This window comes from Pseudophryne corroboree, chromosome 11 (genome assembly GCF_028390025.1).
Source record: "Pseudophryne corroboree isolate aPseCor3 chromosome 11, aPseCor3.hap2, whole genome shotgun sequence".
In the NCBI taxonomy this organism is placed as follows: domain Eukaryota; kingdom Metazoa; phylum Chordata; class Amphibia; order Anura; family Myobatrachidae; genus Pseudophryne; species Pseudophryne corroboree.
Window position 1 is genome coordinate 351644565 of NC_086454.1, and position 22815 is coordinate 351667379.

The 22815-nt window shown below is 47.2% G+C and overlaps 1 protein-coding gene across 1 annotated transcript in view; it reads left to right on the forward strand.

Annotated features, from left to right (window-relative positions):
* PEPD (peptidase D) overlaps positions 1 to 22815 on the forward strand; it is a 331359-nt gene that overhangs the window by 53744 nt on the left and 254800 nt on the right. Inside the window, exon 7 of the mRNA XM_063945985.1 lies at positions 1899 to 1943. Within this exon, the coding sequence (XP_063802055.1) occupies positions 1899 to 1943 (45 nt within the window). The remainder of the gene's footprint in view (positions 1 to 1898; positions 1944 to 22815) is intronic.

Below are 22815 nucleotides of genomic sequence, written 5' to 3' on the forward strand. Positions count from 1 at the left end.
GCACATGTCATTGCAGCGAAGCCTTTAGGTTGTCTCCAGCTGGTGAAAAAGAGAGAGCCCCCAAAACTCTGTTTATAATAGAGGCTGTATAGCTAGTCTAGATGGCACACACTGATGCCACTTCTGGAGCTTGGCCTCCATAGCTAATGCCATCTTTATATGGCGTTAGCCTTTGTAACCTATAGCCCTACTTATCGCAAAGTTTGCTGGGAGAGGGATCTATACAATCCCTCCCCTGCAGTTACCGCCTGCGCATGCGTATTTGGCATGGGTGGCACCCGAACGAGACAGTAAAGGGACTAGCCCCTATCATAGGAAAACGCCAGTCTGAAGAAGAACCCAAACGTTTAATATATGGGGGACAATGAGGATATATAAATATCCATCAAAAATAAAAATTTTAAAATGCGTCTAACCTTACAGGGTTTCTGTTTCCCTCCCCGTCATGTTTCATCCAGGTTATTTCTGTCTGCTCCCGGTATCGCTGACTCGGTGTTGTTCTGTGATACATACATTTATTTGCCCCCCCCCCGTTCCCCGTCCTCCCCCCCCGTCCCCATCTGCGTCCGCTACTTATCAATCCCATCTGAATGGGGAGTTCTGCCAATCACTCACCGGCTGCCCTGATTGTTACCTCTCTGTCCTTTTCTATTATCTTTTCTCCAGAAATAAAACTGATCCGTTCCCTGGGTCTCTGTAATTCCCGCCGCTGCATAAAGGTTTTGTCCGGCTCCCCTCGGAAACGGTGTTATGCTGTAATTAATGCCGTCTCCGGCTCCCTCAAGCCTGGCCGATTTGAGTAAATACAGTTTCAGAAATTAGATGACACGGCGTCCGCCTCCGTATTAATTTCACCATTGTGTGATTACTCTACTTGACTGTTTAAGTAGCCGATATCTCAGAGGCTCAAGTTTGAGAAAAATAAATGTTTTTCCACGTCTAAAGGGGCGATTCAGTCGCGCGGCTCCTAAGTAATGTTGGGCGTTAAGTTTCTGCGCACGTCCCCTGCAAATACCGCAATGAAAACATTGAGTCTGAGGCCCATGTTCAAGATGATACTCAGCAACCCAGGTCTGCTGCACACCTCTGTGGGGGTGGGGTGGGGGTGGGGGCAAGGTAAAATTTGCGATGGTTGTCCTGATGTGCCAACATTTGAATGGCGCTTTGCGGCCATCGCCTGCAATTGAACCGCCCCCTCAATGAGCTGACTGGTTAGCAATTTATCGTCGTCCAAGGCTTCGTAAATAGACCGCTGATAATGTGTTCTACACCGTTGCGTGTGGTATCCGGATGATAGGTTCAAAAGGTCGGCAGATGAAAGGTCAGCAGGTTCAAAAGGTCAACATCACAATGGTATACACACCACATGGTCGACGCGTGTTTATTGGGTTTTTCCCAACATTTGCTTAATATACTATCAACATAGACATCAAAAACGTAGGTGTGTCTGAACCGTTTTCAGGCCGCACACACCGTAACTGCGGCCCTGGCGTCTTACTGGCCATGCTGGGTGACCATAGGGCTACATCTTTGTATGCAGCTGCTGGGACTCACAGAGCCGCCGGAGGGGAACTCAATACGAATCCAGGTGGCTGCGGCATTTGCATATTATTAGCGCACGTCTCTGAACCTGGCCCTATGACCCATTCTCGTCTTTTTACATGCTACATCCATTTACTTGGCAGCGACTTTTGGTTTGTTTACTCAAATTCTTTTTGTACAATTTATTTGAAGGTGGAGATGGGGTTATTATTTGAAGGTAGGTATGGGGTTATTATTTGAAGGTGGAGATGGGGTTATTATTTGATGGCATTAGATGGGAAGTGACGAATAGAAGGTTAAGTGAAAATACTCCAATCTATAAAACACTTAATTGTATCTTTTTATTCCTCTTTTAGATTCAGCGTGAACAACGCCTTGCTGCACCCGGAGATCGTGGAATGGTATGTCTGCGCAGCGCCAATTTGTGCCAAGTGGTAATCTCCTCTACATTATGCGTCTAGGTTCCATAGCCTTACAAATGGCATTCAAATAGTTTATATAGTCACCATAAATGACTAAAAGGCCTGGCTACGCACTTTAGTTATACGTCTTAAGATATCCAACATCCTCCTCCTTCCTTTACATGAAACTCTTCTACAGTATCAGAGGGGGAACAAAAATTCATTCCGGCAGGCCGCTCCGCGCCAAACTTTATCCTAGTCCCGTACTTTCTCCTGTGATTGGTGCAAATGAAAATGATACATCTTTTAAGGTTCCGTCCAAGGCTTCCTATCCCGCTGTTGAGTCAGACCACCCTCACTGAACATTTGTGGTCATTCCGAGTTGATCGCTCGCTGCCATTTTGCGCAGCGATCAGGTTACTACTGCGCGTGCACCACAATGCGCAGGTGCGTCATACGGGTACAAAGCGGATCGTAGCTGTGCGATGGATTTAACGAAGAATCCATTCACACAGCCGATCGCAAGGAGATTGACAGGAAGAAGGCGTTTGTGGGTGGCAACTGACCGTTTTCTGGGAGTGTTTTGAAAAAACGCAGGAGTGTCCAGGCGTTTGCAGGGCGGGTGTCTGATGTCAGTTCCGGGACCAAAAAGGCTGAAGTGATCGCAGCAGCTGAGTAAGTCCAGAGCTACTCAGAAACTGCAAAAAACTTTTTCGTCCCGCTCGGCTGCACATGCGATCGCACACTTGCAAAGCGAAAATACACTCCCCTGTGGGCGGCGACTATGCGTTTGCACGGCTGCTAAAAGTAGCTAGCGAGCGATCAACTCGGAATGACAACCATTGTCCGCATAAGGTTGACCTGTTACTGTTCTGCAGTTGCAGGTTCAGAACTGTCCCACGATGCGTATTCCTGTACTAAGGGTCACGCAGAAGCCATTGAGATCCTTGGTTAAACCATTGAATATGAACTCTATGTATATCTCTTATGTTACGCTGACTTTTGGGATTCTTGCCACATATATCTGCTCCAAGACCAACAGTGGTAAACAGTTCACACAACTTATAACCACCCATGGGAGGTCTCGGAACCGATATATGTGTCAGGAATCCAAAAAGTCACAAGTTCTCATCTTGCCAAAGGGAAACGTACAGATCTTCAGCAATTTTTTATTTTTTACTCTTCCAATGAAGTTTCCTCCGTTCTCCACATCTATGTATAACGCAACACCTCGCCATCTGGTAAATGAAGAATGAGCACCTATATATAAGATAAATCACGGGGGGGCCACGTAGAAGTGTTGGTTCTGAAGCAATAATAAATCAGAGACTGCAGGCAGGGTACAGTTAACATCTTGCTGGGTAATAAAAGCGTCCATTATATTTTCTGCTAAAAACAGTTTCTTTAAAAACAGAAATGTTCCGCGCTCGTAAGCGGCTCATTAATCTCGCCACCTGCCAAAGCATGTTACAAGTCTCTGTTTTACAAGCCCCTTATCAAATTAAACATATCTCTGTCGTTGTTAGGAAACAGAAAATTGTATTCTTTCTATTATCATGTAAACAAGCCAGGGGATTGGATATAAACTGACAGCACCTGCTCCCGTAATGGGAACATTTTTATTTGCGAAAGCCGGTATGTGGCTCACCTCTTGTGAAACTACAGGTTCCAGCATGCTGTGCCGGCCGTATATGTAAGACGAAGGTTCAATTGCATTGTACGACAATTTATCACTGCGTCTTCTTGTTATTTTATAAAGGAAACCATGTGAAGAGTGTGCCTTTCCTAATTCATCTTCCAAGGCAGAACACTCACCTCACACCTCCGAAGGCTTATAGAAAGGTTGAAAATGTTTAAATCGATATTTACAAAAGCATGTTACCTAGGGGACCGCAAGTTAAGAAATGTAGTAGCATTTTCAGGTCCGAGAAACAAAGTTAAAGCGTAATGTTCCACGGTTACCCTGAGATAACATTAAATAAATAAAAAGTAAGAGTAAGCTTAGTAACGCACTAGCTGTAATATGCATTACCGCCCAAAAGGGAGTTCAGCTGCGCTTTAATTAGCGCCACATAAAGAATTGTGATGGCTTCGGCGCCAAAGGAATATGATCACAGTGCCTCCGTTGATGGAGCATGTAACGGGTCATAGTAACAGGAGAATTTTTATTTGTTTTGGGGACAACAAGTAGAACTTTTGGAGGGGGGGGGGGGTTTCCGTATCGAGGAGCTGAAAGTATTATTCCCCTACAAAACATGTCCATGGAAATTGCTAAAAAAAGTATTGGATGTGGATTTCGCAATATCTACAGAGAACGTCAGTGGGGTGACAGGCTGAGCAATAAGCGGATAGAGGAGGGCGGTTTATTTGCTAGACGTACGCAATAAATGCTTTATATGAACTTTGAGAAATCCACCCGCGTCTGCATTTGTACCTGTGGATGCGGCTGTTCTGTAATAAGCTGCTGTTCAGTGCAGAGATGAATCTATTGATTATGCTGCAGGAATGTTGCACTAAAGCTGTTTATGACCGTATTGGCTTTTGAATTAATTCTTTATTACCTGTCCCTTTGATCATGGATGTAATATTAAATCATAGTCCTGCTTGCCGGCAGAAAGTGGCTTCTGTGAGATGCGTTTTCAGATTTTACGGTCAGAAAGATCTGGATGATGTCTCGCCCCAAAGATGTCTCTTACAGATGACCAGTCTCTCAAAATAAGCTTGTTCAGACAGATGGGGTCAATGCGGCCGCTTCTTACTTGTCGGGCTGTAACCGGGGAGCGTTATGCTCGTTGTATCCTGGATTTATTTGCTCTCCTTCCAGTAACTGCTGTCTGATGTAATGGGAGGGATAGATTCAGGGGTGACGTAGCCTTGACACACACCTTCCGTCTCGCATCCTTTCTTACCGTCTCCCATGTACTCTCATTTGTTCCTCCTAGTCATCTCTCTTGCATTTCATCCTTCTCACTCTTTATCACACTCTGGGCCTCATTCTGACTCAGTCGCACCTGCAAGTCTTGAGCTGCGACTCCTTCCCCTTTTGTGCGGTGACTCCTTCCCCCTTTTGTGCGGTGACTCCTTCCCCCTTTTGTGCGGTGACTCCTTCCCCCTTTTGTGCGGTGACTCCTTCCCCCTTTTGTGCGGTGACTCCTTCCCCCTTTTGTGCGGTGACTCCTTCCCCCTTTTGTGCGGTGACTCCGTCCCCCTTTTGTGCGGTGACTCCTTTACCCTTTTGTGCTGCGACTCCTTTACCCTTTGGTACTGTGACTCTTTCCCCTTTTGTGCGGTGACTCCGTTCCCCTTTGGTGCTGCGACTCCGTCCCCCTTTGGTGCTGCGACTCCATCCCCCTTTGGTGCTGCGACTCCGTCCCCCTTTGGTGCTGCGACTCCGTCCCCCTTTGGTGCTGCGACTCCGTCCCCCTTTGGTGCTACGACTCCGTCCCCCTTTGGTGCTGCGACTCCGTCCCCCTTTGGTGCTGCGACTCCGTCCCCCTTTGGTGCTGCGACTCCGTCCCCTTTTGTGCTGCGACTCCGTCCCCCTTTTGTGCTGCGACTCCGTCCCCCTTTTGTGCTGCGACTCTGTCCCCTTTTGTGCTGCGACTCCGTCCCCCTTTGGTGCTACGACTCCGTCCCCCTTTGGTGCTGCGACTCCGTCCCCCTTTGGTGCTGCGACTCCGTCCCCCTTTGGTGCTGCGACTCCGTCCCCTTTGGTGCTGCGACTCCGTCCCCCTTTTGTGCTGCGACTCCGTCCCCCTTTTGTGCTGCGACTCCGTCCCCTTTTGTGCTGCGACTCCGTCCCCTTTTGTGCTGCGACTCCGTCCCCTTTTGTGCTGCGACTCCGTCCCCTTTTGTGCTGCGACTCCGTCCCCTTTTGTGCTGCGACTCCGTCCCCTTTTGTGCTGCGACTCCGTCCCCTTTTGTGCTGCGACTCCGTCCCCTTTTGTGCTGCGACTCCATCCCCCCTTCTGTGCTTGCTGCGACTCCGTCCCCTTGTTGTACTGGATGGGATGAGACTGGACTGGGGCTGTGGCTTCACTGTGAGTATAGAAATAATTTATGGCACACAGTGGAAATGGATTGAAGTTAATGGCCGGATAGTGTAGCTGATAGGTACCCAAGATGCTTGGCGTGTCTGAATTGCTCCGAAAATGCCGACACAAATATAATTTCTCTGACGTCCTAGTGGATGCTGGGGACTCCGTAAGGACCATGGGGAATAGACGGCTCCGCAGGAGACTGGGCACATCTAAAGAAAGCTTTAGGACTATCTGGTGTGCACTGGCTCCTCCCCCTATGACCCTCCTCCAAGCCTCAGTTAGATTTCTGTGCCCGGCTGAGCTGGATGCACACTAGGGGCTCTCCTTAGCTCCTAGGAAGAAAGTATATGTTAGGTTTTTTATTTTCAGTGAGACCTGCTGGCAACAGGCTCACTGCACCGAGGGACTAAGGGGAGAAGAACGAACCTACCTAAGTGGTGGTAGCTTGGGCTTCTAAGGCTACTGGACACCATTAGCTCCAGAGGGATCAAACACAGGACCCGACCTCGTCGTCCGTTCCCGGAGCCGCGCCGCCGTCCCCCTTACAGAGCCAGAAGCAAGAAGGTGGTCCGGAAAATCGGCGGCTGAAGACTTCTGTCTTCTCCAAGGTAGCGCACAGCACTGCAGCTGTGCGCCATTGCTCCTCATGCACACCACACACTGCGGTCACTGATGGGTGCAGGGCGCTGGGGGGGGCGCCCTGAGCAGCAATATTAACACCTTGGCTGGCGAACTGACACCATATATAGCCCCAGGGGCTATATAGGTGTTTATTAACCCCTGCCAGAACTTTTACAATAGCGGGAGAAAGCCTGCCGAAAAAGGGGCGGAGCCATCTCCCTCAGCACACTGGCGCCATTTTCCCTCACAGCTCTGCTGGAGGGATCGCTCCCTGGCTCTCCCCTGCAGTCCTGCACTACAGAAAAGGGTTAAAAAGAGAGGGGGGGCACAAATTAGGCGCAGTATATATATATATATTATGCAGCTATAAGGGAAAACACTCTCTATAGGTGATATCCCTGTGATATATAGCGCTCTGGTGTGTGCTGGCATACTCTCCCTCTGTCTCCCCAAAGGGCTTTGTGGGGTCCTGTCCTCTGTCAGAGCATTCCCTGTGTGTGTGCTGTGTGTCGGTACTGCTGTGTCGACATGTATGATGAGGATAATGATGTGGAGGCGGAGCAAATGCCTGTGAATGGGATGTCGCCCCCTGCGGGGTCGACACCGGTGTGGATGGACTTATGGAAGGAATTACGTGACAGTGTCAACTCCTTACATAAAAGGTTTGACGACATAGGACAGCCGGCTGCTCAACTTGTGCCTGTCCAAGCGTCTCACATGTCATCAGGGGCTCTAAAACGCCCGCTACCTCAGATGGCAGACACAGATGTTGACACGGATACCGACTCCAGTGTCGACGACGATGAGACTAGTGTACCTTCCAATAGGGCAACCCGTTACATGATTGAGGCAATTAAAAATGTATTACACATTTCTGATAATACCCCAGATACCACAAAAAAGGGTATTATGTTTGGTGACAGAAAACTACCAGTAGTTTTCCTGCATCTGAGGAATTGATATGAGGTGTGTGAGGAAGCGTGGACTTCCCCCGATAAGAAATTGATAATTTCTAAGCAGCGTACCCTTTTCCGCCAGAGAATAGGTCACGTTGGGAAATAACCCCTAGGGTAGATAAAGCGGTTACACGCTTATTAAAAAAAGGTGGCACTACCGTCACGGATACGGCCGCCCTGAAGGACCTGCTGATAGAAAGCAGAAAACTACCCTTAAAGCTATATACACACACACGGGCATTATATTGAGACCTGCTATTGCCTCGGCATGGATGTGCAGTGCGGCAGCTGCGTGGTCAGATTCCCTGTCGGATAATATTTATACTATAGATAGGGACAATATTTTGCTGAAAATAGAGCATATAAAAGACGCTGTCTTATACATGCGTGATGCACAGAGGGATATTTGCCGACTGGCATCGCTAATAAGCGCTATGTAAAACCATTGCCGCCAGACGGGGGTTATGGACTCTGCAATGGTCGGGCGATGCCGATTCAAAACGGCACATGGAAGTTTGCCCTAGAAGGGGGTGGAACTGTTTGGGGATGGTCTTTCAGACCTCGTTTCCACAGCTACGGCTGGGAAATCAAAACTTTTGCCACAAGCTACCCCACAGCAAAAGTAAGCACTGTATTATCAGGTACAGTCCCTTCGGCCCCAGAAAAGTAGAGGACTAGAGGCTCATCTTTTCTACCAAGAGGAAAAAGTAGAGGGAAAAAGCTGCAGCACACAGCTAGTTCCCGGGAGCAGAAGTCCTCCCCTGCGTCCGGTAAGTCCACAGCATGACGCTGGGGCTGCTCAGGCGGACCCGGGTACGGTGGGGGCCCATCTCAGAAATTTCAGCGCACAGTGGGCTCTCTCACAGGTGGATCCCTGGGTTCTTCAAATAGTATCTCAGAGGTATACAAGACAAAAAACAATATTTTTACACCTATAGGAAAATGCGCATATGAGCAGCAGAGGGATAGAAATCTGAGAAGGGTGTTACCTTCACCCACATAAACACTCTAGACTGTCACAAAATTTTTTTACTCAGATATCCCTTCCTCTGCGCTCCCTATTAATGAGTAATACAGATAAGAGAACTCTACTTATCTTAAAGCATAGAGATTTCTTCGTATCCCGCTATCTCCCGGGTATGTTGTGTGCCTCAATTGCAAACACATGTATTTCCAGTGACGTTACATGCAAAAGAAAATTAAAGCACAATCTAGTGTAATAAGTTCATAGCACATTGATTTAAAATTCCGCAACAGAGATTTTCACTTCATGTATAACAAATCTCAGTCCCACGGATAGATAAAAAGTCTCTTTTTTAATGTTTAAAACAGCAATCCAACATTAGTAATCTTCATCATAAGAAGAAAAGGAATATATTCATTTCACAATCCAAACTTATGAGGGTGGCCTCCTACCAGATTTCGGGATTTTGAAAGTGCACGTATAGAAGCTGCATAGATGTTCTATGTCCCCAAGGAAGCCGGCTTCAATCGTGGATACTTCGTCCTCTCCTCGTCTGGTCAGGTTTGCCACCAATCTCCTGTTTAGCCTTTTTTTAACGCGTTTCGATCGGATGATCTTTCTCAAGGCATAATCCAAATGATCCATCTTCCCTGATATTTATACCCATATGAATTGGTATCCCTAATTACTGGGAGGAGCCACTCTCATTTACAATTCCAGTTCATTTATATACATCTTATTCATGCAAATTCCTGATCTAACATCTGTGAACTATTCTTTGTTGTATACCCTAACATATTTCATAAAAAACGCTATGTTAAATCCTTTTTCCATGGTTTAAAAACGGAAAACTTTAAAAATTAAGAAACCGGAAATAGCTTGTGCATATAGAATTGAAATCCGGTTTTCCCCCTACATAAGGTTCCACATCCTAGTTGAGCTCAAAAGAGGTTCCTGACTTCCGGTCACCTGACCGCCAATTACTCTCAGGTAGAGCTCATATATCTCTAATAAGGGACCCGGTCACATGATCCCGCCTGCCGGAAGTCTTCCCGCGGCCGTGCGCGGAAAATACCTGTTCGTGCATACATAGAGGCACGGCCGTACCTTCCGGTCACATGACCGCCACTCACTGTGTGTGCTATAGATTATACACTTCCGGCAATTGGTCCGATCACGTGATTGCCCTCACCGGAAGTTCTCCCGCGGCCATTTTGCAAAATCCCGGAGGGGAACAAAAAAACACATAGTTTCTGTATTGCTGAATCGGAAAACACCATATTAACTCCTGGATAAGACAATTTTCTATCCCTCTAGACCAAACCTTCATTATAAACATATGTATTTACAACAATTGCTATATCCTTAAAAATAAAATAGTGTCCAGATAGCATTTGTTCCATCTTCAGGTTAATTTCCCCTTTCTTCCATAGTATTCGAAATTCCAATGGAATAGACCAAGAGATTGATGTCTAATGGATAATACAAAATATGATTATATATTCCATTCAAAAACAAGATAATCATGCAAAAAACATATTCTAATTCAGGAACCATTTGACTTCGAAGTCCTTATTCAAGCCTCCCGGAGTCAAGGTCTTTAGAGAGTGTATATATTGCATTTCCGTCCTAGCTAGGACTGTTGCTATATTATTGCACCTCCAATTCACTTTTACTAGTTTTATTGCTCCAAATTTTATCAGTTGTTTTACATCTTGATTATGGACATTTTTGAAATGAGCTGAAAGGGCATGTGTTTCCATACCGTTCTTTATGTTGCGTAAATGCTCCGCAAACCTTATTTTTAAATTTCTGCCAGTCCTACCAATGTAGAACAAACCACAACTGCACCCCAGAAAGTATACTACATTTCTTGAGGTACAAGTTATAAATTCATTGATCTTTATATTTTGGCTATTTATCACAATTTCAGTACACTTGCTTGTGCCACTGACTGTTTTGCACATACTGCAAGTGCCGCACCTGAAAAAACCTTTTGTAAGGGTGCGAACATTGGCCCTTGGAGGAGATAGAGCACTTCTAACTAATTTATCTTTTATGTTCTTAGCTTTGCGATAAATAAATTGAGGTCTCTCTGGTAACACTTTCTCCAACAGAGGATCACCTTTCAGGATCATCCAATGATTTCTAAATATCTTTTCTATATGTTTGTGATCAACATTGAAATTCGTAATGAATGCCATCGAGTAATCCTTACTATTACTACCGGTCTCTTCCAATTTCCTCTTAGGGATTAATAGGTCCTCTCTATCAATACCTTCACATTTCGTTTTGGCTGACATAATGCTTTTGTTACTGTAACCACTTTTTCTGAATTTCTTTACCATTAATTCTGCTTGTTCCTCATATACCTCCCTATCTGTGCAATTCCTCTTCAGTCTCTGCAGTTGACTGTTCGGTATGGAGTCCAGCCAGTTGCTGTGATGGCAACTGGTGGTATGGATATACATGCCCGAATCAGTGGGTTTTGTGTAATTGCGGGTTTTCAGATGTCCCTTGTCCACATAGATATTGAGGTCAAGGAAATTGACACTGACATTGCTAATGTCAAATGTCAGAGAAATGTTGTAGTCGTTCTCATTTAACTGCTGACAAAAGGTGGATAAAGTCTCCCTGTCTCCTCGCCAAAAGAAAATTATGTCGTCTATGTATCTAGACCAGGATACCAGGCTCGCCCCGAATTGATTGTTTTGCCATACATGTCGTGCCTCCCACATGCCCATAAACATGTTGGCATAACTAAATAGCTAAACAGGAGATTGGTGGCAAACCTGACCAGACGAGGAGAGGACGAAGTATCCACGATTGAAGCCGGCTTCCTTGGGGACATAGAACATCTATGCAGCTTCTATACGTGCACTTTCAAAATCCCGAAATCTGGTAGGAGGCCACCCTCATAAGTTTGGATTGTGAAATGAATATATTCCTTTTCTTTTTATGATGAAGATTACTAATGTTGGATTGCTGTTTTAAACATTAAAAAAGAGACTTTTTATCTATCCGTGGGACTGAGATTTGTTATACATGAAGTGAAAATCTCTGTTGCGGAATTTTAAATCAATGTGCTATGAACTTATTACACTAGATTGTGCTTTAATTTTCTTTTGCATGTAACGTCACTGGAAATACATGTGTTTGCAATTGAGGCACACAATATACCCGGGAGATAGCGGGATACGAAGAAATCTCTATGCTTTAAGATAAGTAGAGTTCTCTTATCTGTATTACTCATTAATAGGGAGCGCAGAGGAAGGGATATCTGAGTAAAAAATTTTTGTGACAGTCTAGAGTATCTCAGAGGTACAGGCTGGAATTCGAGACGTCTCCCCCCCCGCCGTTTCCTAAAATCTGCCTTACCGGCAACTCCCTCTGCCAGGGAGGCAGTGTTGGTGGCTATCCAAAAAACTGTATTCACAGCAAGTGATTATCAAAGTACCCCTCCTTCAACAGGAAAAGGGTTACTTTTCCACAATGTTTGTGGTACCGAAACCGGACGGTTCGGTGAGACCCATCTTAAATTTAAAATCCTTGAACACATATAACAAAAGATTCAAGTTCAAGATGGAATCGCTCAGGGCGATTATTGCGATCCTGGACGAGTGGGATTACAGGGTCTCTCTGGACATCAAGGATACTTACCTGCATGTCCCCATTTACCCTCCTCACCAGGAGTACCTCAAGATTGTGGTACCGGACTGTCACTGTCAGTTCCAGACGCTGCCGTTTGGATTATCCACGGCACCGAGGGTCTTTACCATGGGTAATGACCGAAATGATGATACTCCTTCGCAAGAAGGGTGTTTTAATTATCCCGTACTTGGACGATCTCCTGATAAAGGCGAGGTCCAAGGAACAGTTGGTAAGGGGGTAGCACTTTCTCGGGAAGTGCTGCAACAGCAGGACTGGATTCTCAATTCCAAAGAAACAGACCAGAAAAAAGTGTTTCTTCCAATGGAAAAAGTCGAGGAGTTGTCATCTCTAGTCAGAAACCTCCTAAGACCGGGACAGGTGTCGGTACATCAATGCACACGAGTCCTGGGAAAAATGGTAGCTTCGTACGAAGCAATTCCATTCGGAAAGTTCCACGCAAGGATTTTCCAGTGGGACCTGTTGGACAAATGGTCCGGGTCCCATCTCCAGATACAGCAGCGGATAACCCGGTCGGCAAGAACCAGGGTGTCGCTGCGGTGGTGGCTGCAGAGGGTTCATCTACTAGAGGGCCGCAGATTCGGAATACAGGACTGGGTCCTGGGGACCACGGATGCCAGCCTTCGGGGCTGGGGTGCAGTCACACAGGGAATAAAATCCCAAGGACTATGGTCCAAAACAGGAGTTTTCACTTAACATAAATTTTCTGGAGATAAGAGCCATTTACAAGGCCCTAAGCAAAACAAGGCCCCTGCTTCACCAGCCGTACTGATCCAATCAGACAACATCACGGCGCTCGCCCATGTAAACAGGCAGGGCGGCACAAGAAGCAGGAGGGCGATGGCAGAAGCCACAAGGATTCCCCGTTGGGCGGAAAATCATGTGGTAGCACTGGCAGCAGTGTTCATTCCGGGAGTGGACAACTGGGAAGCAGACTTCCGCAGCAGACTTTACCCGGGAGAATAGGGACTTCATCCAGAAGTCTTCCAAATGCTGGTAAACCGTTGGGAAAGACCACAGGTGGACATGATGGCGTCCCGCCTCAATAAAAAAGATATTGCGCCAGGTCAAGGGAACCTCAGGCGATCGCTGTGGATGCTCTAGTGACACCGCGGGTGTACCAGTCGGTTTATGTGTTCCCTCCTCTCCCTCTCATACCCAAGGTACTGAGGATAATAAGGAAAAGAGGAGTAAGAACTATACTCATGGTTCCGGATTGGCCAAGAAGGGCTTGGTACCTGGAACTTCAGGAGTTGATCTCAGAGGACCCATGGCCTCTGCCACTCAGACAGGATCTGCTGCAGCAGGGGCCCTGTCTGTTCAAAGACTTACCGCGGCTGCATTGACGGCATGGCGGTTGAACACCGGATCCTGAGTGAGAAAGGCATTCCGGAGGAAGTCATTCTTATCCTGTTCAAAGCCAGGAAGGATGTCAGCCTGAAGTGCAGACGTTGTAAGGGAGTGCTGCATATTCAGCCCCTTTTTTGTGCCCCAGTGGCACCTTGGGATCTCAATGTGGTTTTGAAGTTCCTGGAATCACATTGGTTTGAGCCACTTAAAACCGTGGATTTGAAATATCTCACATGAAAAGTGGTCATGTGTTGGCTCTGGCTTCGGCCAGGCATGTGTCAGAATTGGCGGCTTTGTGATAAAAAAGCCCTTACCTGACTTTCCATATGGATAGGGCAGAGTTGAGGACTCGTCCTCACTTTCTCCCGAAGGTGGTATCAGGTTTTCACTTGTACCAAACTATTGTGGTGCCTGCGGCTACTAGGGACCTGGAGGATTCCAAGTTACTGGACGTAGTCAGGGCCCTGAAAAATTATATTTCCAGGACGGCTGGAGTCCGGAAAACTGACTCGCTGTTTATCCTAGATGCACCCAACATGCTGGGTGCTCCTGCTTCTAAGCAGACTATAGCGCGCTGGATTTGTAGCACTATTCAGCTTGCGCATTCTGCGGTGGGACTACCGCAGCCTAAATCTGTAAAAGCCCATTCCACGAGGAAAGTGGGCTCATCTTGGGCGGCTGCCCGAGGGGTCTCGGCTTTACAACTTGGCCGAGCTGCTACTTGGTCAGGGGCAAACACGTTGCAAAATTCTACAAATTTGATACCCTGGCTGAGAAGGACCTTGAGTTCTCTCATTCGGTGCTGCAGAGTCATCCGCACTCTCCCGCCCGTTTGGGAGCTTTGGTATAATCCCCATGGTCCTTACGGAGTCCCCAGCATCCACTAGGACGTCAGAGAAAATAAGATTTTACTCACCGGTAAATCTATTTCTCGTAGTCCGTAGTGGATGCTGGGCGCCCATCCCTAGTGCGGACTGTCTGCAATACTTGTAAATACTTGTAAATAGTTATTGTAAATAGTTATTGTTACACAAATCGGGTTGTTATTGCGAACCATCTATTCAGAGGTTCCATTGTTATCATACTGTTAACCGGGGTTCCTATCACGAGTTATATGGTGTGATTGGTGTGGCTGGTATGAGTCTTACCCGGGATTCAAAATCCTTCCTTATTGTGTCAGCTCTTCCGGGCACAGTGTCCTAACTGAGGCTTGGAGGAGGGTCATAGGGGGAGGAGCCAGTGCACACCAGATAGTCCTAAAGCTTTCTTTAGATGTGCCCAGTCTCCTGCGGAGCCGTCTATTCCCCATGGTCCTTACGGAGTCCCCAGCATCCACTGAATGCAGGAATCGTCTTTATTTCTCTAACGTCCTAAGTGGATGCTGGGGACTCCGTCAGGACCATGGGGTTTAGCGGCTCCGCAGGAGACAGGGCACAATAATAAAAGCTTTAGGATCAGGTGGTGTGCACTGGCTCCTCCCCCTATGACCCTCCTCCAAGCCTCCGTTAGATTTTTGTGCCCGGCCGAGAAGGGTGCAATCTAGGTGGCTCTCCTGAGCTGCTTAGAATAAAAGTTTAAGTTAGGTTTTTTATTTTCAGTGAGTCCTGCTGGCAACAGGCTCACTGCTACGAGGGACTTAGGGGAGAGAAGTAAACTCACCTGCGTGCAGGATGGATTTGCTTCTTAGGCTACTGGACACCATTAGCTCCAGAGGGAGTCGGAACACAGGTCTCACCCTGGGGTTCGTCCCGGAGCCGTGCCGCCGACCCCCCTTGCAGATGCCGAAGTTGAAGAGGTCCAGAGGTCCAGAAACAGGCGGCAGAAGACTTTCAGTCTTCATAAGGTAGCGCACAGCACTGCAGCTGTGCGCCATTGTTGTCAGCACACTTCATACCAGCGGTCACTGAGGGTGCAGGGCGCTGGGGGGGGCGCCCTGGGCAGCAATGTATTATACCTTTTTTATGGCTAAAATACATCACATATAGCCCTTGAGGCTATATGGATGTATTTAACCCCTGCCAGATCTCATAAACTCCGGGAGAAGAGCCCGCCGTTTTAGGGGGCGGGGCCTATTCTCCTCAGCACACGGCGCCATTTTCCTGCTCAGCTCTGCTGTGAGGAAGGCTCCCAGGCTCTCCCCTGCACTGCACTACAGAAACAGGGTTAAAACAGAGAGGGGGGGCACTTATTTGGCGATATGATTACATATGTGAAAATGCTATAAGGGAAAACACTTGTATAAGGGGTTGTCCCTGTATAATTATAGCGTTTTTGGTGTGTGCTGGCAAACTCTCCCTCTGTCTCCCCAAAGGGCTAGTGGGGTCCTGTCCTCTATCAGAGCATTCCCTGTGTGTGTGCTGTGTGTCGGTACGTGTGTGTCGACATGTAGGAGGACGATGTTGGTGAGGAGGCGGAGCAAATTGCCTGTATTGGTGATGTCACTCTCTAGGGAGTCGACACCGGAATGGATGGCTTATTTAGGAATTACGTGATAATGTCAACACGATGCAAGGTCGGTTGACGACATGAGACGGCCAGCAAACAAATTAGTACCTGTCCAGGCGTCTCAGACACCGTCAGGGGCTTGTAAAAACGCCCATTTACCTCAGTTGGTCGACACAGACACGGACACTGACTTCAGTGTCGACGGTGAAGAAACAAACGTATTTTCCTTTAGGGCCACACGTTACATGTTAAGGGCAATGAAGGAGGTGTTACATATTTCTGATACTACAAGTACCACAAATAAGGGTATTATGTAGGGTGGGAATAATCTACTTGTAGTTTTTCCTGAATCAGATAAATTAAAGTGTGTGATGATACGTGGGTTTCCTCCGATAGAAAATTATTGGAGGTATACCCTTTCCCGCCAGAAATGAGGGCGAGTTGGGAAACACACCTTAGGGTGGATAAGGCGCTCACACGCTTATAAAAACAAGTGGCGTTACCGTCTCCAGATACGGCCGCCCTCAAAGAGCCAGCTGATAGGAAGCTGAAAAATATCCTAAAAAGTATATACACACATACTGGTGTTATACTACGACCAGCAATCGCCTCAGCCTGGATGTGCAGTGCTGGGGGGGCTTGGTCGGATTTCCTGACTGAAAATATTGATACCCTTGACAGGAACAATATTTTATTGACTATAGAGCATTTTAAGGATGCATTTCTATATATGCGAGATGCGCAGAGGGATATTTGCATTCTGGCATCAAGAGTAGATGTGATGTCCATATCTGCCAGACGATGTTTATAGACACGACAGTGGTCAGGTGATGCAGATTCCAGACGGCACATGGGAGTATTGCCGTATAAAGGGGCGGTCCATCGGACCTGGTGGCCATGGCAACAGCTGGAAAATCCACTTTTGTTACCCCAAGTCCAGGGCCGGATTAAGCCCTTGGGGGGCCCAGGGCACCCAAGACAGGGGGCCCCCCACCAGCAACCACCATCCGCAGGGGCAAAAGCAGGATTCGGAAGGGGGTTTCCTTTGATGCACGCATGTGTGTGTGTGTATATATATATATATATATATAGATAGATAGATAGATATATATATATATATATATATATATATATATATATATATATATATATATATATATATATATATAGATAGATACAGTGGTCGAGGTGGAAATTTTGAAGTGAAGGTATGCAAAAGTCAAGGACACAATTATGCACGCGCAGGGGGTGCGGTCACACAAAAAGGGGGGGGGTAACACAAAAGGGGGCGTGACCAGTGTAGTAGAACCCCTTAAACTATCTAGTACTGGTGCCCCTTTCACCTTAATAGCACACGGTATGAGCCGAAATTCACATTATAGCACACTGAATGAGCCGAAATTCACATTGTAGCACACTGAATGAGCCGAAATTCACATTGTAGCACACTGAATGAGCCGAAATTCACATTGTAGCACACTGAATGAGCCAAAATTCACATTGTAGCACACTGAATGAGCCGAAATTCACATTCTAGCACACTGAATGAGCCAAAATTCACATTGTAGCACACTGAATAAGCCAAAATTCACATTGTAGCACACTGAATGAGCCAAAATTCACATTGTAGCACACTGAATGAGCCGAAATTCACATTCTAGCACACTGAATGAGCCGAAATTCACATTGTAGCACACTGAATGAGCCAAAATTCACATTGTAGCACACTGAATGAGCCGAAATTCACATTCTAGCACACTGAATGAGCCGAAATTCACAGTGTAGCACACTGAATGAGCCGAAATTCACATTGAAGCACACTGAATGAGCCGAAACTCACATTGTAGCACACTGAATGAGCCGAAATTCACATTGTAGCACACTGAATGAGCCGAAACTCACATTGTAGCACACTGAATGAGCCGAAATTCACATTGTAGCACACTGAATGAGCCGAAACTCACATTGTAGCACACTGAATGAGCCGAAACTCACATTGTAGCACACTGAATGAGCCGAAATTCACATTGTAGCACACTGAATGAGCCGAAATTCACATTGTAGCACACTGAATGAGCTGAAATTGTGACAGCAGGGAAAGAGAGTGACGACAGGGAGAGAGAGTAACGACAGGGAGAGAGAGTGACGACAGTGACAGCAGGGGGAGAGAGAGAGAGTGACGACAGTGACAGCAGGGAGAGAGAGAGTGACGACAGTGACAGCTGGGAGAGAGAGAGTGACAGTAGGGACAGGGAAGGTAACGACAGGGAGAGAGGTGACAGCAGGGGAACATTACCACATTTGTTGCGGGTGAGCGGCGGGTGGCTGGCGGTGGTGAACGGTGGGAGGCTGGCTGCCGTGAGTGGCTGGCGGTGGGCGGCTGTGAGCTAGTACAGCGCTATACACAGCCGCTGGCTGCCGCGCAGGGACGTGGAGCAACATGTGCAGCAGGATGGCCACTTCCTTCGCCTCCTGCTGCACTTTAATTTCCTCATTTTGTATACCGCCCCACTTCGACCATTATATATATATATATATATATATATATATATATATATATATATACTCCAAAAGTATGTCACTCAGTGGGCTTCTTAATCACATATCACAAACGCCAGCTAGTTCAGCAACGTTTTGGGTTTGATTTACCCTTTGTCAAACAGCACATATACGACAAAAGGGTAAATAAAACCCGAAACGTTGCTGAACTAGCTGGCGTTTGTGATATGTGATTAAGAAGCCCGCTGAGTGCCATACTATTGGAGGTTATGTGAAGGCAGTGTAAAGAGAACCACGGCTGCTGATTAAGGAGAGGGAGTGGCGGCCAATCGATTTTGTAAATTTATATATATATATATATATATATATATATATATGTGACTCTGTTCCAATCAGCGGCACTCGGAGACTTGTAGAATATCATAAAACGTGCTTTAATAAGTCATGGTGACAATCACCATGATTTTTTAAAGCACGTTTTATGATATTCTACAAGTCTCCGAGTGCCGCTGATTGGAACAGAGTCGCCTATGAAAATGGATCTCCAGAGGGCACCGGAGCATGTAATCACCAGCTAGGTGAGTGCCGATCCGTCCGCAGCATATATATATATATATATATATATATATATATATATATATATATATATACACACACACACGTTACATAGAACTCATACCCCCACATACACACAAATACATAACATACACATAAAACACATACACACACATAGAAAATATACACATATACATACTGTATACACTAATAGAACATATATACACATACATACAGTATACATATATAGAGCACAAACTGTGCACACACTTACATGGAAGCCTGCCCTGAGTAAAGGGGTGAGGACTGAGGATGCCACAGCCAGGAGATATTGCTGGGTGCCAGGGACACAGTTCACCATTAGGCCCCGCCCCCACGGCAAAAATGCCGCGATTCGCGGGTCGCCGGGGAGGGGGCGGAGCCAATATGACGTGAATCTATAACAATGATCTCATATTAGCTCCTCCCCCTCTGCTCCGACCCCCAAATCGCGGTATACAGCTACAAGGGGGCGGAGCTCCGAAAGCCTGCCGTAGGGCCGGACAGCGGGCATTGAAAACAAAAAAACATTTGGGCCACCCCCCTATTCTCTCTCTCTTTCCCCCCCCCCCCCCCACCCCAGCTCCACGCTGCAGCAGGGAGGAGAAGACTCCCGGCTGCTGGGGAGGGAGGATTCCGAGCTGCCAGCAGGTGTGTGATGTCCCGCTCGCGGCTGTTTCATGTGGCTCCCTCCCCACGGGTCAGCGGCTGATACAGGGCAGAGGGAACAGCAGCACCAGAGCGGTGCAGAGCAGCTTCGGCTGGGGGGCCCCTTATGCCAGGGGGGCCCAAGGGGAACTGACCCCCTTGGCACCCCCCTTAATCCGGCTCTGCCCAAGTCACATCTCAGCAGAAAAGGACACAGTCTTTTCAGTCTCAGTCCTTTCGTACCCATAAAGGCAGGCGGGCAAAAGGCCAGTCATATCTGCCCAGGGTTAGAGGAAAGGGAAGAAGACTGCAGCAGGCAGCCCATTCCCAGGAACAGAAGTCCTCCACAGCTTCTGCCAAGTCCGCAGCATGACGCTGGGGCCATACAAGCGGACTCAGGTGCGGTGGGGGGTCATCTCAAGAGTTTCAGCACGCAGTGGGCTCACTCGCAAGTGGACTCCTGGATCCTACACGTAGTATCCCAGGTGTACATTGGAAATTCGAGACGTCTTCCCCTCACAAGTTCCTGAAGTCTGCTTTACCAACGTCTCCCTCCGACAGGGAGGCAGTATTGGGAACAATTCACAGGCTGTATTCCCAGCAGGTGATAATCAAAGTACCCCTCCTACAACAAGGGAAGGGGTATTATTCCACACTATATTGTGGTACTGAAGCCAAACGGCTCGGTGAGATCTAAAAGATTTGAACAATTACATACAAGGGTTCAAATCAAGATGGAGTCACTCAGAGCAGTGATAGCGAACCAGGACGATATGGTGTCACTGGATATCAGGGACGCTTACCTACATGTCCAAATTTTGCCCTTCTCACCAAGGGTATCTCAGGTTCGTGGTACAGAACTGTCACTATCAGTTCAGACGCTGCCGTTTGGATTGTCCACGGCACCCCGGGTCTTTACCATGGTAATGGCCGAAATGATGATTCTTCCTAAAAGAAATATGGACGCTTTCCTGATAAGGGCAAGGTCCAGAGAACAGTTGGCGGTCGGATTAGCACTATCTCAAGTAGTTCTACGACCGCACGAGTGGATTCTAAATATTCCAAAATCGCAGTTTTTTCCGACGACACGTCTAATGTTCCTAGGAATGATTCTGGACACAGTCCATAAAAGGATGTTTTCTCCCGGAGAAGAAGACCAGGGAGTTATCCGAGCTAGTCAGGAACCTCCTAAAACCAGGAAAAGTATCAGTGCATCATTGCACAAGGGTCCAGTGAAAAATGGTGGTTTCTTACAAAGCGATCCCATTCGGTAGATTTCACGCAAGAACCTTTCAGTGGAATCTGCTGGGAAAATGGTCCGGATCGCATCTTCAGATGCATCAGCGGATAACCCTGTCTCCAAGGACAAGGGTGTTTTCTTCTGCGGTGGCTGCAGAGTGCTCATCTATGAAAGGGCCGCAGATTCGACATTCAGGACTGGGTCCTGGTGACCACGGATGCCAGCCTGAGTGGCTGGGGAGCAGTCACACAAGGAAAAAATTTCCAGGGAGTGTGATCAAGTCTGGAGACTTCTCTCCACATAAATATACTGGAGCTTAGGGCAATTTACAAGGCTCTAAGCTTAGCAAGACCTCTGCTTCAAGGTCAGCCGGTATTGATCCAGTGGGACAACATCACGGCAGTCGCCCACGTAAACAGACAGGGCGGCACATGAAGCAGGAGGGAAATGGCAGAAACTGCAAGGATTCTTCGCTGGGCGAAAAATCATGTGATAACACTCTCAGCAGTGTTAATTCCGGGAGTGGAAAACTGGGAAGCAAACTTCCTCAGCAGGCATAACCTCCACCCGGGAGAGTGGGGACTTCAGCGGGAAGTCTTCCACATGATTGTAAACCGTTGGGAAAAACCAAAGGTGGACATGATGGCGTCCCGCCTGAACAAAAAACTAGACAAATATTGCGCCAGGTCAAGGGACCTTCAGGCAATAGCGGTGGACGCTCTGGTAACACTGTGGGTGTACCAGTCAGGGTATGTGTTCCCTCCTATGCATCTCATACCAAAAGTACTGAGAATCATAAGAAGGAGATGAGTAAGAACGATACTCGTGGTTCCGGATGGGTCAAGAAGGACTTGGTACCCGGAACTTCAAGAGATGCTCACGGAAGAACCGTGGCCTCTACCTTTAAGAAAGGACCTGCTCCAGCAGGGGCCTTGTCTGTTCCAAGACTTACCGCGGCTGCGTTTGACGGCATGGCAGTTGAACGCCGGATCCTGAAAGGGCATTCCAGATGAAGTCATCCCTACCCTGGTCGAAGCCAGGAAGGATGTAACCGCAAAACATTTTCACCGCATTTGGCGAAAATATGTTGCGTGGTGTGAGGCCAAGAAGGTCCCTACAGAGGAATTCCAACTGGGTCGTTCCTACATTTCCTGAAAACAGGACTGTCTATGGGCCTAAAATTAGGGTCCATTAAGGTTCAAATTTCGACCCTGTCAAATTTCTTCCAGAAAGAACTGGCTTCAGTGCCTGAAGTTCAGACGTTTGTAAAAGGGGTACTGCATATACAGCCTCCTTTTGTGCCCCCAGTGGCACCTTGGGATCTCAATGTTGTTTTGAGTTTCCTAAAGTCACATTGGTTTGATCCACTCACCACTGTGGAATTAAAATATTTCACATGGAAGGTGAAGATTCTATTAGCCCTGGCTTCAGCCAGGCGTGTGTCAGAATGGGCGGCTTTATCATATAAAAGCCCTTACTTAATTTTTCATTCTGACAGGGCAGAATTGAGGACTCGTCCTCAATTTCTCCTTAAGGTGTTTTCTGTTTTTCACATGAACCAACCTATTGTGGTACCTGCGGCTACTAGGGACTTGGAGGACTCCAAGTTACTTGACGTTGTCAGGGCCCTGAAAATATATGTTTCCAGGACGACTGGAGTCAGAAAATCTGACTCGCTGTTTAGCCTGTATGCACCCAACAAGATGGGTGCTCCTGCTTCTAAGCAGACGATTGCTCGCTGGATTTGTAGTACAATTCAGCTTGCACATTCTGTGGCAGGCTTGCCACAGCCAAAATCAGTAAAAGCCCATTCCACAAGGAAGTGGGCTCATCTTGGGCGGCTGCC